General features: G+C 45.1%; 2 protein-coding genes across 5 annotated transcripts; one reads left to right on the top strand and one right to left on the bottom strand.

Annotated features, from left to right (window-relative positions):
* Positions 1-77: 77 nt before the first annotated feature.
* dido1 (death inducer-obliterator 1) lies at positions 78-19,669 on the top strand. Of its 4 annotated transcripts, none has more exons than XM_080462019.1 (16): positions 78-187; positions 1,889-1,954; positions 3,456-4,459; positions 4,967-5,390; positions 6,214-6,552; positions 8,459-8,678; positions 10,985-11,549; positions 11,658-11,817; positions 11,920-12,036; positions 12,143-12,256; positions 12,519-12,672; positions 12,779-13,295; positions 13,534-13,681; positions 13,827-13,916; positions 13,999-14,194; positions 15,162-19,669. In XM_080462019.1, the coding sequence occupies exons 3-16, from the start codon at positions 3,609-3,611 to the stop codon at positions 19,070-19,072; spliced, it is 7,806 nt and encodes a 2,601-aa protein (XP_080318145.1). In that variant the 5' UTR covers positions 78-187; positions 1,889-1,954; positions 3,456-3,608; the 3' UTR covers positions 19,073-19,669. The 4 variants fall into 4 exon arrangements, with proteins under 4 accessions (XP_080318145.1, XP_080318143.1, XP_080318146.1 ...); XM_080462017.1 differs by having other exon boundaries at positions 6,211-6,552; XM_080462020.1 differs by lacking the exon at positions 1,889-1,954 and having other exon boundaries at positions 102-187.
* Positions 19,670-20,488: 819 nt separating this feature from the next.
* LOC308108903 (opioid growth factor receptor-like) lies at positions 20,489-24,754 on the bottom strand. The gene is made up of 8 exons (XM_080462210.1): positions 24,097-24,754; positions 22,697-22,759; positions 22,510-22,548; positions 22,362-22,416; positions 22,052-22,130; positions 21,911-21,977; positions 21,677-21,825; positions 20,489-21,481 (listed from the first exon to the last, which is right to left on the bottom strand). Exons 1-8 carry the CDS (start codon positions 24,736-24,738, stop codon positions 21,094-21,096), a joined length of 1,482 nt encoding a protein of 493 aa, XP_080318336.1. The 5' UTR covers positions 24,739-24,754; the 3' UTR covers positions 20,489-21,093.

The raw sequence follows: 24,754 nt of genomic DNA, 5'->3' as shown, positions 1-24,754 counted from the left end.
AAACAAACCGGGTGTTGTTATTGAGCCTGCTCATTATTCCTCCTGGCCAGCGGGGGCGCTGTGGAGCGGAGCAGTTTAGTCGGGACGGTCAGCCATCTGCCGCAGTCAGTTGAGTTAACACGAACGGAAAATGGAGGATTGACCGGAGAAAGAGCGAGGGCATACCGTCGGTATTTCTAGCTATTAGGTGGGTAAAGTGCAAGTAGTTAATATTTCAACTGCATAGTGCTGTCTCTTTGTTGTCCGTAATACCGATGTTGTTGTGCCCGAGCGGGTAACTCAAGCAACTTTGCAATAACGTATCTCCTGTTACGTTAAACCAGAATTCGTTTTCTTTTTGGAAAAAGTTTCGCATTCGCACTCGTCGTGACTTTGGCATTGGTTTCATGTGCGAGGGATGCGTAAGAATTGCATTTAGGTCGGGATTTGCTCTAGCTTGCCCATGCTTGCCGCAATTTAGCCATCGTTAGCTCTCGTGGGTTAGCTAGCAGCGCACGCTCAGCTCCTCGATAAAATGCTAAACTATTCACGAAGAGACGGATAATTTTGAGTTTTAATATCTCTTCGTTGTTATACCAAGTTCTCCACTGGGCTATTTAATCGGTAATTTACCCACTTGAGGAGGCTACGGGTTAAAATGAAGGGAATTGGCGCAATGTTGATCCGCGGTGTTTCGGATCAAGTGGTTTCCCTGTTACCTGGTGACCCGACTTCCTTAGTGGCCGTCGTTGTTGCGTCTCGTAACTGCGGATGTTTAAAACTCGGCAGAATTACGTAGCTTCTCCTGGCAACGCCGTTTAAAACGCCTTTACAATAAAGCTTCAAAGCGTAGCCCCATTCTTAGGCATTATTTTAACATATGCTATTACCGGACGCTAAATGAAGTCGGTCACCAGTTACCAAGGAAGCCAGTTAATCCGAAACAGCGGCCGGGTCGTCGGAGTCGGGAGTGCTTGAGGTACACTTTATATAACGTTATGCTGCCATTAGCTTCAGCTAACGTCAGATATTGGTATTAAGCGGGCATGACTTTATTGCAAAACATTAATAGTTTACATGTGTGACGTTTGGCTCGATCGTGCCCATCAGGGCCCGTTGTTTCTACCCTTTTAAGACTTTAAGCTGCAGCAACTGGGCCCGATTACGCCCCTTTCGCGCCGTTAACATGCGCATTCTAATAATAACCTTTGTTTTTACGTTGGTGAATCGACTAAGTGCTTGGAAACAAGCAAGATGTTGCCAATTTTTGATGTTCTTCGCGGCCTCCTTTCATATTTCTTGGCTCCAGTTATTCTTTCATTCACGTGGCACCTTGTCGTGACTGCACTCACGTTGTTGGCGGTCCTCGTGCGTTTTCCCTGGATGTTGTCGGTGTAGACACACCCGTGCGTTGTTTTAACAATATAGCTTCACTAAAGGATTTAACTCATTCTCAGATTTGCTGTGTACTGTCAGGATTTAGTGGAAACGCTCCGCCAGTGTGTTCAAGTCATTTCATTTGTGCTTTGAAGTGTTTATGAAAAGCGCTTTTGAGCGATTTGCGCGAATACTGAATGTCATTTCCGCAAAGATCCATCGATCGCTAATCCTAACCTACCCCATGGCTGCGCGATCAGCCAATATGTGCGCTAAATAAGATAAATTATTTGCGCAGCGCAATCGGTTAATGACCCCCATCACCTAAAAACGCCAGACATTTATTTAGATCCTTGTCTGCATTGTTATCCTGATGCTTAATGTAGCACTGTAGAAGCCCTTTTTTGTGAGCTTAAAACTTTGGTTAGGATTAGGAAATGGATGAATTGAGAAACACAACACTCCTTTATTTCGTGATCCTCCAAAGTGCAGAGCACTTTGATCTTAACTTGCATTTTCCTCTTTCTGGCAGAGCCTTTAACCTGTACCAAAACTGATGAGAAGTCTTTGTTTTTTCTGAGGAAGAGCTAAGCTTCAGGTACGAATGTTGTCTTTTTCAGTATGTGTTGCATGAATGAGCGGCAGCTCAACTGAGGAGATGCATTCGATTAAAACCCAAGACTGATTCTGCATGTTAGGCCACAAAAAAAAGGGGGAAAAAGTGAATCCTGGATACAGATTATGGTCATTTGGCAGGGCTTCTTGATTTGCATGACACATTTTAAGCATAATTTCCTTTCAGGCATCTTTATTCAAGCATGTTCTTTGGGTTTTGGGGGTGCTTGTACAAACAATTTCTAATTTCAACGTCTTTGTTTTCTATGTGTTTCTTTTCTCAATTATCTGAATATTGTAGCTGTTCCAATTCGGAGTAGCTATATTCATTTTGCCACGAAGCTCAGTGCTATGGGGATCAGATGAAGTGAGGCCACTGTGTCCCTTCACAGAGAACGTATACGATTTGAATACAAAACACTCATTAGTCAGTCGTGTTAACTATACTGAGAATATTAAATATGATTGACGTAGCACCAGACATGGTAACCTTCAATTATTAATATTTGAAATAAAGACTCATAGTATTTCTCTTGTACTCATATCTGTACACAATCTGTTTGAAAATAGACTCCATGATCTCTGGTTGAAAATGTCGGAATTGTAGAGTGTGTGTTCTCAAAGTATCTTGAATGAATTTTACCCCACCACCACATAAGTTTGAAGTTTTGGGCAACAATTCGGATGAAGGTTCTCTCTTTAAGGGATTCAGAATGAATAAAGCGTTGGTCAAGGATAGATGTATGTCGAGCTGGTATTTTTAATATATTTTATTGGAAAACCATGTAAACCTGATCTCAAAACAGTTTGGTGTTGATTGTTGGTGTAGAACTGTTTTGTTGCATTATTTGGTCAGCTGTTGGCTGTAATTAGACACAGGTTGCAGAGGGCATAGGTGACAGGAAGAGGGCGGCATATGGTTGTCAACAGACCAGCAGACAAAGATGTACTATTTGTTATAGGAAAACCTTAGAATTTTCATCTTTTGCTGTCATCAAATGAATCATTGAAGGAACTGCAGTAGATTGGACTGTAAATTTTGTTTTTGAGTTTGTCAGATTACTCTTGCACCACCTGTGTAGTCATGGCAATAACCAGACATTGGGATATTGAAAAAATGTCATTATAGTTGGGCCACTGTCCCATTAGAGAGCTGATTTTTCCTCTTTACTTTTATTTGATCTTTGCAGCATCTGTAAGAATTGTTACTTTTGACAACGCTATTCAATCCGTTATAGAAAAGCATCATTAGCTGAATTTATAGTTATTTATCAGTGTCATTTCATGCATTTATGTCAGCTTTTCTGATTCTTTTTGGTGGCGTATGAGCTTTTATTTATAGCATTTTCTAGTCACGTATACAGCCCTGAAAAACATTAACACACTATAATGTACTTGTATTTATTTTAGATATTTTTTTACTACAGGTTTACTGGAAGTTTAATCCTAAATGGATCCATCTTGATTTTCTTGTATGCTTCCAGGATTTGGCAAGGACAATGGGCATGAGGACCAGTCTGAAACTGATGTGAAACAGAAGAAGAATGTGCCTAAAACGTTTCTAGAGGAAGCAGAAAAATCTTCAAAATCCGTGAAGACAACTTGGGGTTTCTGTCCGTCTGCTGTTGCAAACAGAGATGCCCGTGGAAGTGACAGACAACTCAGAAAGCCGCTGTCCTGTCCGACGAAGTGGCAGACAGCCCAAGCGTACTGACAAACTAGAAGAATTTCTCTTAACCACCAAGAGAGGGACGAGAAGAAGCGCCCCACCCAGCATTGAAAGTGGGGATCCACCTTCCCAAACACCAACTGATGCAGAAACCGCCTCAGAGGCCAGCTTTGATGGGGATGCCGCGGTTTCAGATGACAAAGTAGATTACCCAGAGAGGAGGACGAGAAGTAGCACACGGAGTCAGACTCAAATGAAAACCCGGGGCGGTAGGCTGACCAGGGGACGCAGTCGAGCTGCTGCCAAAGATGATGGGAGTTCAGAGAACGAGGACGACGGCGGAAATGTTGTCAAAAAGGAGATCAGCAAGGGGAATGAAGACATAGAGGGTGACCCCAGTTCTGAAGAGGGCAATGATGCATCACAGACTCGGTTAGAAAAGAACTCTGAGCAGAAAGAAGAAGATGAGAAGAACCAATGTGAAAGTATTGATAAAGACGATGTGAAGGTGGAGCCTGATGAGCAGACAAGGGCTGCAGCAACACCTGTAAAAAGGGGACCAATAAAGACATATATCAACAAAAAAAGAGTACTGAGGAACACCACCCCAGCTGCTTCATCTCCTGTTACTGAAACAAAACATAGAGCCAACAAAAGTGCCGTCAAGACACGCAAGCCCCAGGCCCAAGATGAAGAAGACGATGAAGATGATGACGACGATTCTTCAACGTCTTCCTCTTCATCTTCAACTGAGTCCGATGAGGGAGGCTACGACCCCAATGCACTTTACTGCATCTGTCGTCAGAAACACAACAAACGGTATGTTCCACTATGCTTTTTGGATTATGAAGAGGTGATGTGACTTCACAAATACGTCTTATTATATCATTCAGTGGACGGGGAATGTGAGGCAGGAAATTCATTAGAAAATTGGGAAAAGGGATTGACTTTAGAGCAGGTTGCAGCTAATGTGGGGGGCTTCCAGTCTGCTCCCATTTCTCTATCAAAAGTGGTCTAATGACAAAGCAGGTGGTGAATTAGTGACTTAGCTCACTCACTCATTCAAGTTGAGGCTCGCCTCTGGTAAAATTCAATAGACAAGCTACCGGAGCTCCAATTTGTGTCGAAGTTTTAAGTAAGAAAAGTGCCGAAATGCACAGTGTATCAGTTTGCTGCTGAACACTCATGAATGTACGAGCTGCCGCTAAACTAGGACTGCTGTTGGATAGTGCTGGAACTGATTTCATGCTCAAGTGTAAATGTCAAAGGATTGCTGGACAAAAAGTTTGATGACCATTACATGGGTGAAATTCCTGCACTTTGTAGGTTCATGATCTGCTGTGACCGTTGTGAGGAATGGTTCCATGGGGACTGTGTGGGCATCACTGAGGCTCGAGGCCGTCTGATGGAGAGAAACGGGGAAGACTACGTCTGCCCCAACTGCACAGCTAAGAAAAACCAGGTGGTCCGGCCTGCTACATCTTTCCTTTCCACCAACTCAGACGTTGGGAGGCCCAGAGCTGACGCTGCTTCTTCAGGCAGTGCTGCTTCTTCTGCAGTCACTCCTACAACTGCTGAGAGGACGAACACAAGCGGAGCGGGGTCCAGTTTGTTAGCTGTTCAGGTTGTAGCAGCTGCTTTGGCTTCGGCCGGACCTGAAGAGAAGGGTTCCGAGGACATGGGCATCAAGGGCAGGATAGAGAAAGCCACCAATCCAACTGGGAAAAAGAAGATCAAGATCTTTCAGCCGGTAGGTCTTAGCAACTGGTATGAAAACACTTTCCATTCACTCAACAGTTGTCTCACTGGGCATTTAATAGCTGTTAAATATTTTTGTAACAGCCTCAGCGATTTATACGGTTGCTGTGCGGTTATGTCTGTTCAGTTCATGGATAATGGCACAAAATGTGAAACTATATTGGCTCCTTAATGCACATTTAGAGAGAACCTCCTCTCTGAGAACAGTTTTCAACAAACTATAACCAGTATGGTAATTTGTGGGCAAAATGACCATCAGATTTGGTATCATATCAAACTTTATACCACAGGCGAGTGGTGGCAGATTTAAGGGAAATGTCTACTTTTACTTGTGTGCAACGAGCATTTCCTGGAGCAGCTTCACAATAAAAGCCTCTGGCCCGTTTTGCTTTCAAAAAGTGTTTAATATGACGAGACTAGTTTGTTTCATCATTGATCACTGTGATTTTAGATGTTAGCAGTATTTAGTACATGCTGACAAAGTATACATGTATGTAATAAATTACTAGCCTATGCTACGTCAGCATTTTTTTTATTGTGCTCTTCAAATGTTGTGGTGAAGATATTTCATAATAAATGCAAAGCTTGAGGAACTGAATCTCGATAAGGTGAAACAAATGAATACAATGCAGGGCAGAAGATGGTCGACCATTCCTTGAACCTGACAGCTTCACCAGGAAAGTTGTGTGGATTTGACAATGAATAGAACAGTGAAGCCAGTCGAACATTGAGAATCGGGGCAGTACTGCAGCAGTGAGCAAAATGACCGTGATAAGCAGTAGCTGTTAATGTTATTTTGTACCGACTTGAAGCAGGCAGTGCAGCAGCCAGCAGAGCCTAAAGCAGACCTGAAGGCTGCAGCGACGGTGGAAAAGAAGGCCGCGTCTTCATCGAACCAGAGAGCCGCGCCAGACGCGGAGCCGAAGATCGCTTCCAACGTGGAGGTGAAAACCACGCCGGGGGAAGTCGCTGAGGAAGAGTCCTCTCTTCCCAAATGCATCGGCCCCGGCTGCGACAATGACGCCCAGCCCGACTCGGTGTACTGCGGAAACGACTGCATCTTGAGACATGCTGCTGCAGCCATGAAGTCCATCACTGATGTCAAAGAGCCTCAGCAGAAGACCAACGCTCAGAAAAACAAGTCCCCATCACAGGTAACATGGACGCCTGAAATGATTTCACAACATGACTGACACCTTTCACCCAATGTGCAAACTTGTACAATGTAGCTCGCATAGAACCTTTTATTAAGTTACAATGGTAAAAGAATCTGTGTCGTAATCAGTGTTTTTCAGCTCTTACTTTTGAAAGCCTCTTCCCTCCATAGCTTCCATAGAGGGGGTGGGCTGGGGTGGGGTGGTGGGTCATGATTTTATCAGGTGAAGCATTTTGTCTTAAAAACGGGTCAGTCAGTATTTAATTTGTTACAGAGTGTAAGCAGTTTGAGAGAAAATTGGAGTGTCAGGCTAAAGAGAAAGGTAAATTGGTCAAAAAGATAAATGTGTACTGAGAGATTTACATGGACTGTCTTCATAGAACCAATGGCCAAGATTAGAGCTGAATTTTTTTGGGGGTGAAAAACTGGTGAATGAAAGTTTGAAACTGCAAGCTGAAGCGGCACCAGACGACCCAGCACCCGGAGATGGTGTGTGAACCCAAAGAGTTAATCCCAAGAGAAAAACAAGTTGTGGTTACAGAATATAACAAAGAAACTGTATTTCACATGGAGCGTAATGAGGCTCCCTCTACTTTTTGTGTGTGTGTCTAATTGTACATGCTGTGGTGGACGGGTCACCTGAGTTAACAACGGTTTGGGACCCTCAACAAAAAGGTGTAAACCACTGGGTCAGAGGTTTCCCTGCTCTAATGCACCTAAATCAGATGAAGGACTGAAGCTTTGCCAAAGTCGGACAACGAAGCGTTAATTTCAATCTGGCATGGCGGAGCACGAAACAGTGCAACTCCCGCTGTGCAGGTTTGATGTTGGTGGTCTTCCTCCTAAGCTGACTGCATACTTTAACCACAAATGTGAGTCAATTAAGGCTGCTGATGATCCCCAACATGTTTAGATTTGAGGTGAGTTTTTCCAATGAGAATTTATAAATGCTGCCCTGAAAATAAAATATGTCAATTATCTGTCATGGGTTTCCATGCTTGCTCAACAATGTGGCCATCGTTGTTGTGCTTTTCTTTACTGCCTGGGACTGGGACATCCTGCATGAGTCGTCATAAAGCCAGAAGCTTTTGCATTGTTTCATTGGATATCATTGCACTGCAGCCTCTCACTGGCCTGTGGTCATAGTCAATATGCTGCTGTCTGGTGTGAGTTTTCTGACTTTGTTGTGGGCTCGCCTTGTTGAGAACCTTAATGGGTTTATTTTATTTTTTCCATTCAAAGACTCACTGTGCCAGATTTTTAGCCTACTTAAACTAATTTTGACAATTTTGTTTTCTCGTCGTTTTTTTAATGGCAATTTTAGAAGTTTTAGCCAGGAGTCTTTTTCCAAATTAACCAGGTATTGGAATAAAAATTTACAAGATAATGGGATAAAAATTGTTAAACCACTAATATTCAGAAAGCTTCATAGAGCCAATATAGAGGAACTAAAGAGTTGCATGTGGTTGCAGACTCCTGGCCTAAACATTTGAATATAGATGACTTACAGCACAGTATTGGGTGAAAGGTCCACCAACTTCCACATTTTCCAAGTTGTGTGTGATATTCCATCAAGGGAAATGATTTTCATTGGGCTGAAAAACGACCTGGTTAACACCTGGTACTGCTGGTACTGCAGTACTGCTGAAAGCAGTTCATTAAATGAGTTTTTTGCTCGCAAGTCGTCCAAGAATAGCGTCGATAAACTTAACAGAAATTCAATGAGAGGCCGAGAGTCCCCCAGATGACGAGTGCTGGAAAAGCAATGATTTGCTTGCTGTCAACACTGCAGACAGCAATGAAAATAGAAGACTGTTGGAGGTATTGATTTGTTGAACACTACTCGTCAAACTTCAATACTTCGGCCACTGAAATCGCTCATGTTGCCTCTCGTCTTTCCCCAGAGGGGTGGTGCTGGTGGCAAGAGAGCACAGAAGACGGCCCGGGAGGAGTCGGACAGCGAGGAGGACCAGAGTCCCGATCCAGACGAGGACGACGAAGACGAGCACGCCGTGGAGCACCCGCCCCCGCCGGCCACTGCATCCTGGTCCAGCGACCATAATTACATTGCAGTAACACCAGAAAAGACTACACCCATATCATCAACCGTGTTAAACAAAAAGTGTATGTATCTCTTTGAAGGTCTTGAGTGGGTCCTACCACAGTGCTGCTCTTGTGTTATAAATGTAGTTCCTGTCGTGCTAACACTCTTGGGGGAGGAAACAACCTGATGAACTTGTGTGTACACTAGTTTATTCACATCGTCTGCAAAGGTTTGGGGATTTTGCAGGAAGTGAATGTTAATGAATTCCTGGCAGCTGGAGAACAGGTAAGTCTGGTAAGTATTCAGCGGTTCCCAGATACTTCTGTTGAGCGCTCCATCGACGACACACAAGAGCATTTCATTTACTTCAAGTGGCTCCAGGTCAAGAAAGACATTGTGTTTTTTTGAAAGAATCACCTCTGCTCCTTTTAAACTTGGAGACTTTTTTGGCCTCGGTTAATGAGGTGTACGATTTTCTAGCGGCCAGCAGACGACTGAAATGAGCAGATTGTAAATCAGGATCCACAGTGTGGAGTCAAAGCCTGAATTGAATGAATCCAGAAAGTGTAGATGTAGTGCTCACGGGAGGAGAAAAAAAGATGGAAAACGACAAAATTGCAGCCTGTGTGGACGGATCCGAATGAAATGGGCTTGTGTGTGCGTGTGTTTGGGGGAAAATGACCTGCTTCATTTACTTGTACGAGTTCCTCAACCTCCCGGGTTCATCACCTCAGCTGTGGGTGACAGAACAGATGCCACCCTCCCTCTCTTCAGCAGGTAGGTGTCCGAGTCTCATGTTCATGAGGGTGATGGACATGGATCGATTCGGACGTTCATTTTGTCGCTCTCAAGCTGTTTTTGACGCATATTGAATATGATTCATCACTTGCACGAAACTGGCTTTTAAATAAAAGGTGATAAACAGATTTTTGGATGGCTCAATTGATTGTCAGCAGTGTTGGCTTGCTGTGGGACATCCTTACCAGTTCAATGCGACATACAGAACTATTAGACGTGCACATATACCCGGACGTGTGGCGGCCTCGGATGGCAAGAAGAACCCTCCGCTGTGAAGACCTGAACGCAGCAGACGTCCGGAAGGCCACCGCTGGATACAGAAGCCGAAGAGCGGAACTTGGGAGACGACAACCACAGAGAAGAAGATCCTGTTTCAGATTTTTTTGCTACACATTTGGCACCTGATGAGATTGGGAACTGGGATTAGTGGAATTAGGTTTAACGAGGCGATTTGGTTTCTTACAGCTCTAATTTTGATAAAGGGCCAATCGAAGAAAAGTCCAGATGTTCTCTGGTAGAGTAGTTAAACCGGAAAATCATCGTTATCTCAGAAACTTCTGCTCATTTGGGTCTTTGGTTGAGTGATATTTTGATACTTATTTTTTTTTTTAGATTATTTTGATTGCTTTTGGTGCCTTATTGTTGCTTTTCACAAACCTTTGTTAAAGACATTTAGTGGAGTTAATGCAACCATACTGAAAGTGAAGCTTTTTCAGGAGACTGTTTCCAAGGTCTTTGCCATGAGTTATGAAAAGTGAGTTGCAATTGATTTTACTGTTGCGGTTGAAGTGGTGTGCAGTGGAGGATCTTCCTGTATATGTCCAATGACTCATAAATGAGACTTTTTTTTTTTTTTTTTTTTTTTTTGCTCCTTGGGTCAGAGGTCATCCTATTAGTACAGTTCCTGTATCTTGCTTAAAAATACAACTACTCTAAATGATAGGGAAAACTCTAATGCTAAATTGAAATTACTTGCATGTCGGATTTTTTTAATCTGTGTCTTTATCATTTGTTAATGATGCGTAAGACTTGTGGCATTAAGGCAGCTTCTTCAGGTGTCACGTCTCACATTCAGATGAAATGGACACACTAGTACCCCCCCCCCCCCCCCCCTCCAGGTTATTGTTACTAATGGGTTCATTGGCAGTTTCCACAAGGTGGCTTGTGCCTCAGTCGATGTGAAAATATGGAAAACAGTCAACCTGTCCAACGTGGTGGTTCTTGGTTCCACTGGAGAGCGGGAAGTGACTCCTCAAAGAACCTGGATGAACAGCACAATCTATCTGCGGTCATGGACTCATATAAAGAAGAGGGTTTTCCATTTGTTAACTTTGTGTGTTTATTGTAGAGTGCATAACTACGACCTTCACTGTTCTGGTTTTGATAAATGTTACATTGTAAAGCTTCATCAGCAGGTCAACAGTGCTTCTTTTCCCTCAGAAATGTGGGCAGTGACATGTGGCTGCTATTTTAAGTGACATTACTGAGGGTGTCTAATCCAGCAAAAATGATACCAGCCCTTATGTCATTGCTGATACTGGAAAAGCTGACAGTTCCCTAAATGTTGGCTCTTGTTTTTGATTTCCAGCCTCTCCCAGAGAAGAGAAGCCAATTGAGAAGAAGGAGAAGGAGAAGGACCTGACCCCGCCTCCTGGAAGGCCCTCCTTAAGATCTTCATCGCAGGCCAAAGCAAACAAGAAGCCCCCACCTGTGAAGCCAGCCAAGATTTCTCCAAAGGGCAAGAAGCCCCCCGCTCAAGCTGCCCCCTCTAAGACCTCACCCAAAAAACCTGCTTCAGCTTCCACTGCAAATGCTGCAAAGTCTAAAAAAACAGCCTCGGCACCAGCCCAGGCCTCATCCCCCTTCCCTCCTGGGCCCATCCACGCCACAGGAGCACTCAGGGTCCAGAAGTCCAACTTCACCATTCCCAAGAAGCAGCCCCAACCGAAAGAATCAAGTAGCACTAGTCAGTCCAGTTCGTCATCCCGAGTACCGTCGTCTCCAGTTTCCTCAGCTCCGCCCAGCCACTCCTCTTCCTCTAGACCTTCACATCCAGCAGTTTCGGCACCTCATGTTCCCCCAATGCCGCCTCCACACAACAAACAGATGAGGACAAACATTCGCCGCTCACTGACAGACATCCTCTACAAAAGGTAAGTGTCCCACAAAGCTCACCTTCCAATGACGTGCCCCCCCCCCGATACTTTGACGTATAATATCGGCTGAACATCTTTATAAATGTTTGTTTTTTTTGCCTTAAGGGTGAGTGACAGTGATGATCTGAAAATGACAGAGAATGAGGTGGCAAAGCTGGCATTCGCCATTGAGAAAGAGATGTTTAACATCTGCCTCAGCACAGACAGCAAGTACAAGAACAAGTACAGATCCCTCATGTTCAACCTGAAGGATCCCAAAAATAAAGTGAGTCACTACAGATGTGAAAGCACTCAAATGAGCAGTTAAGTGGTGTCATAAAGCCTGTTTGGTGATATTAATAGATTCTCCCTTTGTGTTTCTGTATAGGGCTTGTTCTACAGGGTTATAGGCGGCGAGGTTAGTCCCTTCAGACTAGTGAGACTAAGTGCTGAGGAGTTGCTTTCCAAAGAGCTCTCCGAGTGGAAAAAACCTGAAGCTGCTGAGGTAAAGGCCGCTCTCTTAAATAAGCCTTTTTTGCAAGTCAGAGTGATGACTGAAACTTTGAGATCTTCTGCATGGTGGCAGTTATTAACATCCTCTCCATGTGCAGACTCAGTCTCCGGGCTCCAGGGCCCATTCAGGCCAGTCAAAAATGGGCAACAGGAACGATTCCAGCTCCCACAGTGTTGACACGGACGATGCTCCACCAACGTCTGATGCTGATGTATGTATCACTAGCACTACTTCATCTTCTCACGTGGCTTCTGCTACAGTAAGTTGTGGCAAGCTGCTTTTCCTAACTTTCTCATCTTTTCAATCTGCATGGAGCTTCAATTTGAGTAACGTTGCCGACATGCGCTCTAACCTGTCCTTTACACTTCCTCTCTTTGTTAAACTTTAATCTGAGGTTGTGGTTGTTACACTGCAGATTGTTATCCATTCGGATTAGCTCATGTGTAAAATCTGAAATCTTCATGTGTTCACAGGACCAGGATGACTCTGGCTCCACACCTTCAGCTCAGTCCTCCGCTGAGCCAAAGAGTGGAAACAGCATGCCAGACATTTTCAGCAGCATGCTTAAAGACACCACTTCTGAACACAAAGCTCACCTGTTTGACCTTAACTGTAAAATATGCACAGGTAAGTAAACATGCTGGTTTGAAGTGTCTGACCAAAACATTTCCAGGGGAATTCAATTTCTTTTGTTGTTATAAAATGTTGTATTAATGCTTATGTTGCACTTTAGGGCAGAAAATGGAAGATGATCCTGCAGCTAAGAAAGCCAGACTCGCTAAAAAGCCTGAATCCAGGCCGTCGGGACAAGATTCCCTTTCATTCAGGTCAGGGGACGTTTCTCCTGTCAGCCATTCCCAAGCTTCTGCAGCAAGCCAACACCAAGAGCCGTCGGCACACCCGGCTTCAGCCTCGGCATCCTACCAGTCCAGTGCGGAGCCAGCTGTCCCTGAATCACAGCCACAGCTTTATCAGGAGAACCTCAACATGATGGTTCCTCCAGCTCAGGCCCCTGCGCCTGTCGCCCCCGCCGTCTCCTCTGTCACCATCACTCGCAGGGATCCCCGCATGGCCAGGCACAGCTCTGCGGTGACTGTCAGCTTCCCTGCCCCAGAAAAACCCACCAGCGCTGCAGCTGAGGCGCCTCCAGCTGCAGCGACCGCTCCACTCGAGGTTGGACCAAAAGGCCCCTTGCCATTGCCGCCAGCACCCCCGCCTCCAGCGGCTACAACCAAACTATCAAAATCAAGGTGCTTAATCTCCTTCTAGTTAAACCTTCCTAACAGTTGTCGTAAACTAGCACTTTTCTCCGGGTTGTTTTTTGCTCGTTTACCACCAGAGTACAAATCTATTGGTCAGTTAGAACAGTTTGGTTCCTTCATGCTCTGCTTTTGACAGATACCTACTGCACATGAGTGAATTATTCATCCATTGTTAGGCTTTAGTGTCGGTGCATGTCTAAAATGAAAATGATTGTGTGTTTCTTAGTACATCTGAGCCTCCTCCTGAGGGGGAAACCGCAATCTTCCTCCATGGTCAAGAGAAAATCTGGAAAGGGTTCATCAACATGCCGTTAGTCGCAAAGTTTGTGACTAAGGCGTACCTCGTCTCTGGGTCCTTTGAATACCTGAAAGAGGTAACTTTTGCGAACACGTCCGGAGTTTCTATTTCTTTTTTAATTCTATCTTTAGAATTTCTAGTTTGGAGTTGATCCGTAGACTTTGTCAATAGCAAAGCTTAGAAACAAATACATGATTTACACTCTTGTCGATGTTGTACAGGACCTGCCAGACACGATTCAAGTCGGAGGCAGGATACCTCCGAACACAGTGTGGGACTACGTTGGGAAGCTAAAAACATCTCTTTCCAAGGTTCGTTCTCACAAATGTGACTGGGTGTTTTACTTTTAAATGCCATATGTTGCCTATAAACATTTGTCCCTCCACCTCGCAGGAGCTGTGCTTGATCCGTTTCCACCCAGCAACAGAGGAAGAGGAGGTGGCATATGTCTCTCTTTTTTCATACTTTAGCAGCAGGAAGCGATTTGGCGTGGTGGAAAAAAACAACCGCCGAATCAAAGACCTCTATCTCATCCCACTGGGCTCAAAGGACCCATTACCCTCCAAATTATTACCATTTGATGGGCCAGGTAAGGATTTAGAGGATTACACAAAAGCAAATTTTCAGTTCAGTGTAATTTGGTTTGTTTTGGTTTTTTTTTGTCTCTCTACTTGTGGTGAGTATGATTATCATGAGGTTATTAAGGAGTTGAACTGTAGAGGGCGCCGGCGCCCCTTGTTCTGACTGTGCATGTAACGGCTCCTTTGTCCTGTGTTATGTATCTGACTTGTACCACACATTTCTAATAAAGAAAGTTTGAATAGAGGGTTGGTGCCATGTCAGTTCGGTCTCAGCCTGTTGTTTCTCCAGACTTGACCAATATAAACATTGAATGAATTCGTAATCAATGCATCTCTCTGAATTAAGTTGTCAGTCACTGAACTGCTGTTCATGTAGGAACTTACTGCACCACTGAAGTATAAACCAATGGTCCTACACCTATCCTCACACTTGAAGTGTCAAGGATGACTCGAGCCTACAATCTACAGCCCCACATGACCAGTGTGGCTGTGGAAGGTTAGAAGGTTGTTCATCGCTCAGAATGGCAAATACCACGAGATGTCTGTCTCAGAAGATCCTTACATTTATGTCCAGGCAGGATGATCGTGACATCCCACAGTTACAGGCTGTCTTAGATGCACTGTCCCACCCCCCCCCCCCCCCCCCCCCCCCCCCCCCCAGGTTGATGTTTTGGAGTGGCTTCATTAGCATTTGGCTATCATAAAAACACAAGCGTGTGGGTAATGAATCTTGGCAAATTTTACCAACTGCATACTTATTACTTTAAAAGGAAACACAGAAACTTGCTGCACTGTCATCGCAATGTTGAATTAAGTAATCGGCGAGATAATTGAAATGGCAGCAACATTTTAGATTTCCCCCGTTTACCTGTATTCTTTGTCCTCTGTTCACAAGTCTTCCATTTTTTTAAAATGAAAACATCGTTTCCGTTTTAAAACGGTTTCTCAATATTTTAACTTCTTTTCTATTTGCAGGACTCGAACCAGCTCGACCCAACCTCCTCCTGGGGCTGCTGATCTGCCAGAAGGACAGAAAGCGTGCGGGTGCTCCCATAGAAACTGAGGAAAAGCGGTCCAGGATTCAGACAACGGATGCCGATGAGACTGGTCTTCCAAAGGTTCCTCTCTCACTCAAACCAGAAAGAAGCTTGAGGCAGAGTCTTGAAATCCCCTTCAGTACGACTCCCCCAGGGTCACCTCCATCCAGCTCCTCTGAGATTTCAAGCAGCACTGTCGGCACCGCCTCTGTTCTTTCCCTATTATCCTCTATCAAAGCTCCGGTGTCATCCGCTACCACGGGCAAGGACTCGCCAACAACTTCCACCTCTTCCATGGCCTCTTCTGCAGCCAACGCCAGTCCTCTTCAGACCATTCTCAAGACCCTTTTTTGGAAGAAAAACTCGGATGCTTCCAACTCTCCGTCCGATCAAGCTTCAGAACAATCTGCTCCGACCTCGACATTGTTAGATCCCATTGTGAGACAGTTTGCACAGATTTCTAAAGAGACATCGGTGGATGAAGATGAAGATGATAGACCATACGACCCAGAAGAGGAATACGATCCCAGCCGGGGCTATAATGAGCCCAAGAGGTCTACTGAAACGGTAACCAAAGCTGCAGTTTCTCAGCAGCCTGAGGTTGGAGCGAGTGAAGCAGATGATGTGGCATATGACCCGGAAGACGACTCTATATTTGAAGAGGTCAAAATGATAGTTCCAGGTCAAGTTAAGGCGGCACCTGAATGTATAAGTGATCCACAAAAAATTCTGGAGCGCCTTAAACAGATCGGGGACCAAACCTCCCAGAAACAAGGAGAGCAGCAAATCTCTTCCACCCAACCCACTAAATCACTTTTGGTGAACACTCAGCTACTACAGCTTGGCAAAAAGGTTGAAGAACTCGTTAAATCCTCATCAGTTGCTCCCATAATCAGCCAACGGAGAGATCCCAGGCAGACCAGGGATCCTCGCCAGGCTGATGACAGCAGGAAGTCGTCTGAGGAGAAAGATGAGACATCTGCTTCGTCGACCGAACCTGTTTCTCTGCCGCAGCCTGTGGTTGAAGAGCCCAAGCTCCCCGACACAGCTGAAGTGACGGAGGTGTCACAAGACATGGAGACATCACTGACTCAAGAGGAAAAGAAAAGTGAGACGTCACTTTTCCTGGACTCGGACAAGACCGAGGTCTCTATTCCTTTATTAGGAGAGGAGGTAGATCCTGATATGGAGATCAGCTATATGGATGAAAAAGAAGTGAAAGCTCAGAAAAATGAGCCAGTTGAAGCTGAAACAGAACTGGACAAGTACAGTATTTGGCCTAATGCTGCCAGTATTTTAAAAGTTGCTGAAGACTCTGAGTATGACGAGACCAACCAAGATACACCAGCTAAAAGCTATTTTAATGAACCTACGAATACTTCCACAATAACGTCCACAATCCCAGTACTTGCTCAGAGCACGATAGTCGACACCCATTCACATCACATGGCACATCAAATGTCAGCGTCAGGCTTTGACAAGGAGTACAGGCCCTCGGTTGACATTCCGTCACACTCCAACTTCCCCCCTGCCCATTCCATGCAGGGACAAAACCTGATAATGAGGCCTCCACTAGCATCCATGGTGCCACGCATGCAGGGTCTTCCCCCTATGTCAGCCCCCGTTTCAATGCAGGGTCCTCCCCCACACATACGCGTCCCTCTCCCTGGACACGGTCGTCCTCCCATGCATGGTGACGGCAGTCAGCAGTATGGCCCAATTCATTCTTCATACACTCCTTATCAGAATCAGTGGCCAGGAACTCAACCCCAGCTGCAGCAGCAGCAGCCTCCTGGACCGTCACCTCAGAATATTGTGCCACCCAGAGGACCACCCCCATTCTCTCCAATAGCTCAAAGAGGCCCCCCTCCTCAAATGTTTGAACCTTCCATTCCCCCACAGCACATTGGACAACAAGGACCACATCCAGGCCTTCCCCTACCTCCTAATCTGGCCGGACAGGCCAACTTACGTCCTCCAAGATTCGGTAGTCCTCTGCCACCTTTTAATTTTCCTGCTAACCGAGGCCCTCCACCACCTTTTACAGCACTGCCACCTGGTCACTTTGATAATAAGCTTCCCCCTCCAACCCTTTTCCCTGGTTCCAGAGGTCCCCCTCCATCCATCTATGGTGACCATGGGACTCGGCCTCCTATGGGTGACCAACCTCAAGGACCTGGAGACCAATATAACAAAGATTCCCCTAATATCTCTTTGCAGATGAATGTGGATCACAATCCCAACGCTCCCCATATCTTTAAAGACAGTCAGGGCAATCCACCCGGTCAACTCTATCGGGTACCTCTACCAAACCAGTATGAGGAAAGAAGAGGTCCACCTCACAGTGGGGACTTAACTGGACAGCTCTTCAGTCCTCATAATCAGTACGGGGGCTCCAGATTGTCATCCTCACCTCCACACCGAGGATTGTATGAGGAGCACCGAGGTCTTCTGCCTCAGGAAAACAGACCTCTCTCTTCTCAGCCCTTCAGAGGATCGGAGGTGTATCGCTTCGATAGACACTCTGATGAGAATAGACCAGTCCGGCACAGTGGGCCACTGCTGCCAACCCCGACGGATTCCCCACTTGGTCTCCCGAGTCGCATCGGTACCCATAGCTCAGACCTACACAGGGAGGACCGCTGGCGTCGCCACTCTCCTGAAATGAGGAGGAGGAGTAGCTCTACTGGCGGGGACTCTGAACCTCGCAGTGGAGAGCGTTTCAGCCGCTTTGAAGTAGGAAACCGTGACCTGGGTCCTGGTTCCTTGCAGCCCTCTGAAGACAGACAGAGGGAGGTATCAGAGGACCGCCATAGAGAAAAAGAGAGGGAAGGTCCTCACGGAGGGAGGCCCTCATGGGACAGGGGGCAGGGAACGCGCTGGAGCCGGGAGCGAGAGTGGGACAGAGGCAGGGAGCGTGAAAGGGATCGGGAGCGGAGTCGAGAGAGAGACCGCAGCCGGGGTCGCGATGGTGAGAGGCGTAGGGAGGCCGAGGGTGAGCGGCGGAGGGATGCCGAGGGTGAGCGGCGGAGGGATGCGGAGGGCGAGCGGCGCAGGGAGGCCGAGGGCGAGCGTCGCAGGGAGACTGAGGGCGAGCGTCGCAGGGAGGCCGAGGGTGAGCGACCTAGGGAGACTGAGGGCGAGCGGCGCAGGGAAGCGGACGGCGAGCGGCGCGGTGAGGGCGACCGGCGCAGGGAGGGTGAGGGCGAGCGGCGCAGGGAAGCGGACGGCGAGCGGCGCAGTGAGGGTGAGCGTCGCAGGGAGGGAGAGGGCGAGCGGCGCAGGGAGGGAGAGGGCGAGCGGCGCAAGGAGACTGAGGTAGAGCGGCACAAAGATCAGGACACAGACAAAAGGAGAGACAATCGGGACAGAGATAGGGAAAGAGAAAGGGAAAGAACTAGGGACTCGGACAGGAGAGACAGCGACCGTGACAGAGCCAGAAATCGTGACCGAGATCGGGAACGCGATCGTGACAGGAAACGAGACAGATCAAGAAGCAGAGAACGAGACCGCGACAGGGACCGTGGGAAAGACCGGGGCAGGGAGAGGGACAAGGACCGGGAAAGAGATCGGGACAGAGACAAGGACAAGGAGAAGGACAAGGAGAAGGAGAAGGAGAGGGAGAAGGAGAGGGAGAGGGAGAAGGAGAGAGATCGGGACAAAGACCGGGAGAGGGACAGAGACCGGAATAGAGACAAGGAGAGGGAGAGGGAGAGAGATCGAGACAAAAACAAAGATCGTCGAGAAAAAAGCAGAAGCAGGGAAAAGAAAGAAGAGAAAAAGGACCATAAACACGACGCCCACAAGGAGAGTGGTAAACCTGCAGAGAATGTGAAAAAGGACTCATAGCTGCTCTTCTTGGACATTGTGGCTATAAAACATTTTGCCAGTTTGAAAACATTATTGTAAATGTGGACAGTCAGTATTTGGTAAAAATTTCACACGTGTTCCTACCAGAACAAAACACCTTTGACTGTATTTTCTTTGTCACTGGAGGCTTTCTAAGTTAATCACAGTTGAAGCGCAAAGAACCGCAAGAACATTTTAGTTGCTTGTGTACAAACTGTTATAAATACGCTACTCAGTCCAAATTTGTCCTTTGCTGCATCATTTTTTTTTTTTTTTTTAAGAAAACAACAATCTAATTGATTAATACACTATTTGCAATGTGTAAATAGTATTGTATTTGTGTATATACTGATGTTTTTAATAATACTTTTCTAAGTAGAGAAAAAAGCCATATATCTAAAATGCGATGGTTAAGGCAACATTGTTGAGACACAAATGTGTGTGTGTGTGTGTGTGTGTGTGTGTGTGTGTGTGTGTGTGTATGTTGAGCAGTTTTGAATTGAAGGACTTCTACATATTTACAGAATACACCCCATAAATGGTTGTTGATGAATCTCTTAATTTTGTTTTGGCTCAAACGATTAAACCTGTTTGATGAAGTTCTTTTGTATTACTGTGCTTCCCCTCTTTTTTTTTTTTTTGGAATGGCTGCAGACGCTTCCTATAATTCGGAACATTACAGTAAAGCCAACTGTGGTTTATACCCACTGTCACCAACCTACAAACAATTAAGCAGTGTTGTGGATCTGCGCTACGTTCTTGTGTCTGATTATAATTGTTGGTGCCCCTTGACGGGTACAGGTTGGAAACGATTGGTCTAATTCAGTGGATTTATACTCATGTGGCAGTAGAATTTTCAGGAAAACAGGGTGTTTTATAAACACTTCTAAAATACTCATATTACCCCTAATTTCAAAATAAAACAATTCAATGTGTTAAGTCTTGGAAAAAGTCTAATATTGTGAATATAAACTCCTCACAGATAAGCCCAAAAGCAAAATGTTGGTAATAATTATGAAATGTTGCCAAGAGAGTTCCGCCCACTTAAATTGATGGTCTGATGTGGGAATGTCAGATTGGCAGTTATCGGAGGAATTTCATTAATTCTCCATATAGTTGCTTTATCCAAGTCAGGCTTGTAGTGGAAGGTCACCACTCTATTATATGACCAACTCTTCCTCACACTCACTCATACCAACATGCAATTTAGAACCATCAGTCGCAACTTTGATTTGCAGTTGTGTGTGTCCTCACACTTCCAGGATGTAAATCTGTTATTCAATTCAACACCGACACAGTCTGGCTGGTAAAAGTATCTAAAAATAAATTCATTCCTGTATTACAAATAAAAACACAAAGTTCAAATGTTAAATAAAAGGACAGAAACATTAAAACTTGTTGAATGTTTTTTTTTTTAATTATAGTCAATTTCTTTACAGTAATTGCAATGATGTCTTCAACGAGACAATCTTCCACTTTTGTCTTGACAACCAGAATATTAAAATACAACTAGAAGTTCAAGACTCAAATAGAAATACTGAAGTGAGAAAACAGTTTTGTATAATTTACTGTGCTACTTGAAGCGCTCACCTGATAAAGACTATGAATGCACTCTTGCAGATGCTTTTTCAATGCACATTAGCTGCCCCTCCCCCCCAAAAAGAAGAAGAATGTAACGGAATTAAAATACGTTTGGACTAGACTCTCAAAATGTGTACAAGAAACTGACTCCCTTGAAAAAGCCCAACTTTGGTGTTATTGTGGTGCTATATAATTTACAATAAAAGGTAATAGGTAAAAAATATACATACACACATACATATATATGTAGCGTGGCAGTTTAGTGTTTGTTAATTATCCATTATTAAAAATATTTTTATTTATCAATCTTTATTTCAAACATACAAATAGGAAAAAACCCCACTTAGATGACTAAAAAAGAAACAACACAATCCACTTGATCTACATTTGGGTGATTGGGAGGGAGAATCACCAAGCGACTCACGTCCTCCTCAGATCTTTTACAAAGATTCAGTGTCGTCTTCATCAGCATCATCTGGAACTTCAGTGTTTTGGCTCAATGAGTCCGGCGAGGGACTGGAATCACGAGCGCCCCCAACATTTGTTTGCTTTTGCAACCATGTTGTCTGAATTTTCTTTGGGCACCACACAAACTCATCTCGATGATCGTAATTGCAAAAGGCAAACTTGATGAGCTTCCTGCGCTCTCTCCTATCAAGCACAGCAAACACGAAGTAGCTGAGGACACTCTCCTTGACCCTGGGAAGTTCTCCTCTGATGAGCGTCTCTTCCAGGAAGAAGCGGACCAAAGGGACCTGATAGTCCTCGAATCCCAGGATTCCCAGGCACTTCAGTATGCGGGTGATGCGCAGGTTGTTGTGTCCGTGGCTGTCGAATGATGAAATGGATAGTTTGCAGGATTGTTACTCAACGTCAGGGGTGTCAGACTTATTTCAGTTCAGAATTTCAGTTCAGAATTGACTGTCGTTGATTAAGCATTGAGCCATTGGATCAGTTGGGCTGAACCAAATCAGAAAATGCATATTTAGAAACTTTTAGCTTTCCATGAACTTTTTTACGAACCGGTTCAAGTTGTGGAATCTGTCTCTCCAGTTTATAGCTCTCTTCACTTCCCCCGTTTCCAGATTGCACAACTCAATACCATAGAAGTCCAACATGAGTTTGTATGAGTTCAGCAGATTATCCTTCGCCACCTCACTTTCACGAAATTCCTGGAAATAAACACACGACTCCCATCAGAGGGAAAAAAAAAACTTTCTCCAGGAACTTTGCCTCAGCAGATTTTTACCACTTTACCTCAACTTCTTCTGCTGTGAGTGGACTGGCCTGGTAGTTCATCCCGGGCTCCTGCAGAGGGAACAACCTTCGACAGACACGTCTGGTTACTAACAGGGAGGAAAGGCTTTCCAAAGGCACTGGGATTAGCGAAGCACTTACCACTGAATGAAGGTGTGCACATGTTCCAGTTGATCATACTTTCCAGTCCATTGAGTGTGGAAGTCAGAAATGAAAATATCTAGTTCATAAAAAAAGTGTGAAAGGGATGTGAGTAATATGTGATTTGGTAAAGTTGAAGTTACAATAACACTATTTTTCTATGGTCATGTATGTTCTTTTACATAACTTAAACATCAAACAGGTGACGACACACAGCTGTCTCCTTTGTCAGGTCACGTACATCCCCAAAAGTCTAAACGACTGATCCCTTGATCCCAATGATTGAATCATTATAGTGTTTTAAACCTACTATCTGGTTGCGAAGCCGCTTCTCCAAGATAAAACTTCAGATTAGGCATGTCGTCCTATTCCAGGTAAAAAAAAAGAAAATTAAATTTGATGGATTTTTCTTCTTTGGAGAACGCAGTCATGCGAGTGGCTCACTGCTGTTTACTCACACGTTTGTTGCTTCTCCAGTGCTTCGCCCTGCCTTGATTCTGTTGGAGAACACAAAGATGAAGATCTGCAGTGTACACAGACTGTGTGTGTGTGTGTGTGTGTGTGTGTGTGTGTGTGTGTGTGTGTGTGTGTGTGTGTGTGTGTGTGTGTGTGTGTGTGTGTGTGTGTGTGTAGTGGCTGACTTACAAGGTACTTGTGCCTGAAATTCTGCATGTCTTTTGCAGCTCTCTCAAAATTCCTGAAGTTGTACTGAAAAACAAAAAAAACAGACCTTTCAGAATAAGACAACAGGAATTAATTAAAGGAAAAGTTGCAGTTGAGGACGACCTCAGGACAGGTGTTATGCTGAGTTCTGCGTGACTGCAGAGAATCTTTTATTTAGTTGGAGAACATTCACAGGGTTTCAAGTGAAAATGTATTGCTTTTGTGTTTCTGCTTCAGAAAAGTTACACGTTTACATGGCAACGTTTTGAAAACGATGTCTGTTTACATGGAAACGGTGAATGTCAACTGTAAACTACCAAGACCCAGACGAAGCTGGACTGGGAGTCACGTCACTCTGGAGGCCGCCATTGTTGTTATTGCCCATGTACTCGTGCATGTGCAGAAGAACTATTTGCTACGGCCGTGGTGCGCATGCTCAGTAGCAGACTTTCAGAAAAGTTGCTTTTCTCCCATTTACACAAAAGTGTACTCGGAGCATTTTTAAGTAATTTGTTTAATAGAAACCCAAAAAAGCATTTTCTTTGAAACTTTGACACGATGCTTGGTGGGCCGGATTGGAGCATCTTGAGGGCCGGTTTTGGCCGACGGGCCTTATGTTTGACACCCATGCTTTAGGCACATTTTGAATAATAACTTTAGTATTTATATAATGACATCATCCTGTGTCTTTAATGGTTAAAACATTACTGATTTCCATTCCTTGACATTCATAACTAATGAACCTTTGGTGGAACTGAATCTGAAAGTGTAACTCACCTGTTTTGTGATTACTCATACAGTAGTTCATTTAGGAAAGAACTGGAGAACTATATTCTATACACACACATAAAGTCAATATTGAAGGGAAAAACATTCTCACTTATTTTGAATCTAATGACAAGAAACTAAGCACAATTGTTAATCTCTATATTTTATTAGGGAAATTTTAAACCCATAAAAGTACACTTAAAATTCTACTCCATTATTCAAGTACTATTACTTTGAGTCGCTTAAGTTAATTACAAATAAAAAAAATGTACATCAATGATCAATATCCACCCAGAGGTATTCAATAATTACATTGTCACTTATATAATTCTCATTTTATAAGAAATATCACAACGAAGCCTGCCACACCAACGTATTCTTGCATTAGTTTTTGGGTTCTTCCTTTATCTTTGCCATTTTACTGTTATAATCTTTATTGTGTACTTTGTTTACGTTTGTACGTCCCAAAACTATAAATAAAGTTTATAAAATGACGCACGCGCACACACTCTCTCCTGAAGGTCATGCAGAACTCTCCATAACACCTGATGTTCCGAACCGAAAGTATTCCCACGGTAGACGGTGCTGCCCTCGGCCTGAACTCTTTAACTCACACTCCTGGAGCTTCCCGGTGGTCTGGACCTCCTGCTCGGTCTCTGCTCACTCTCATCCTCCCACGTTGAATCGTAGTCGCAGTAAAACTCGTCGCTGGTGTCCACTCCTCCGTGCTCTTCGTCCTCCTTATACTTGGGCCGCTTACGGACTTCGTCCCAGTGGAGGGCCCCGGCCCTCTTCACCCCCGCAGCCCCGTTGTGGGACGCCACCACCTCCTCCTCCTCCTCCTCCTCCTCTACCTCCTCTTCCTCCTCCTCTACCTCCTTCACCTCCTCCTCCACTTCCTCTACCGCCTTCACCTCCCCCACTTCCTCTACCTGCTCCACATGCTCCACCTGCTCTACGTCCTCCACCTGCTCTACGTCCTCCACGTCCGAGTCTCCGTAGCCCTTCTCGGAGTTGCTTCCTTCTTGCTCCTCCCGGCCCAGCAGGGCCGGTCTGCCGACCAGGCCCAGTGCCGAAGCGGTTCTGAAGCAGAACCGGGTGAGGCAGCGCCACAGCAGGACCAGTCCGTGCCAGATCCGGGCCCGCGTGCGTTCCAGCACCGTGGAGCCGAACCACGCCATCTCCCGCGTGCCCAGGCGATACAGCACACACACTGGTCTCATCACGGGGCGGAGGAGCCGCGCGAGAGTCACCATGTTTCACTTTCACTTT

Source organism: Lipophrys pholis (genome assembly GCF_963383615.2).
Source record: "Lipophrys pholis genome assembly, chromosome: 4".
Taxonomy (NCBI): Eukaryota; Metazoa; Chordata; class Actinopteri; order Blenniiformes; family Blenniidae; genus Lipophrys; species Lipophrys pholis.
The sequence above is the reverse complement of the archived record's forward strand: the minus strand, read 5'-3'. Positions and strand labels throughout refer to the sequence as shown.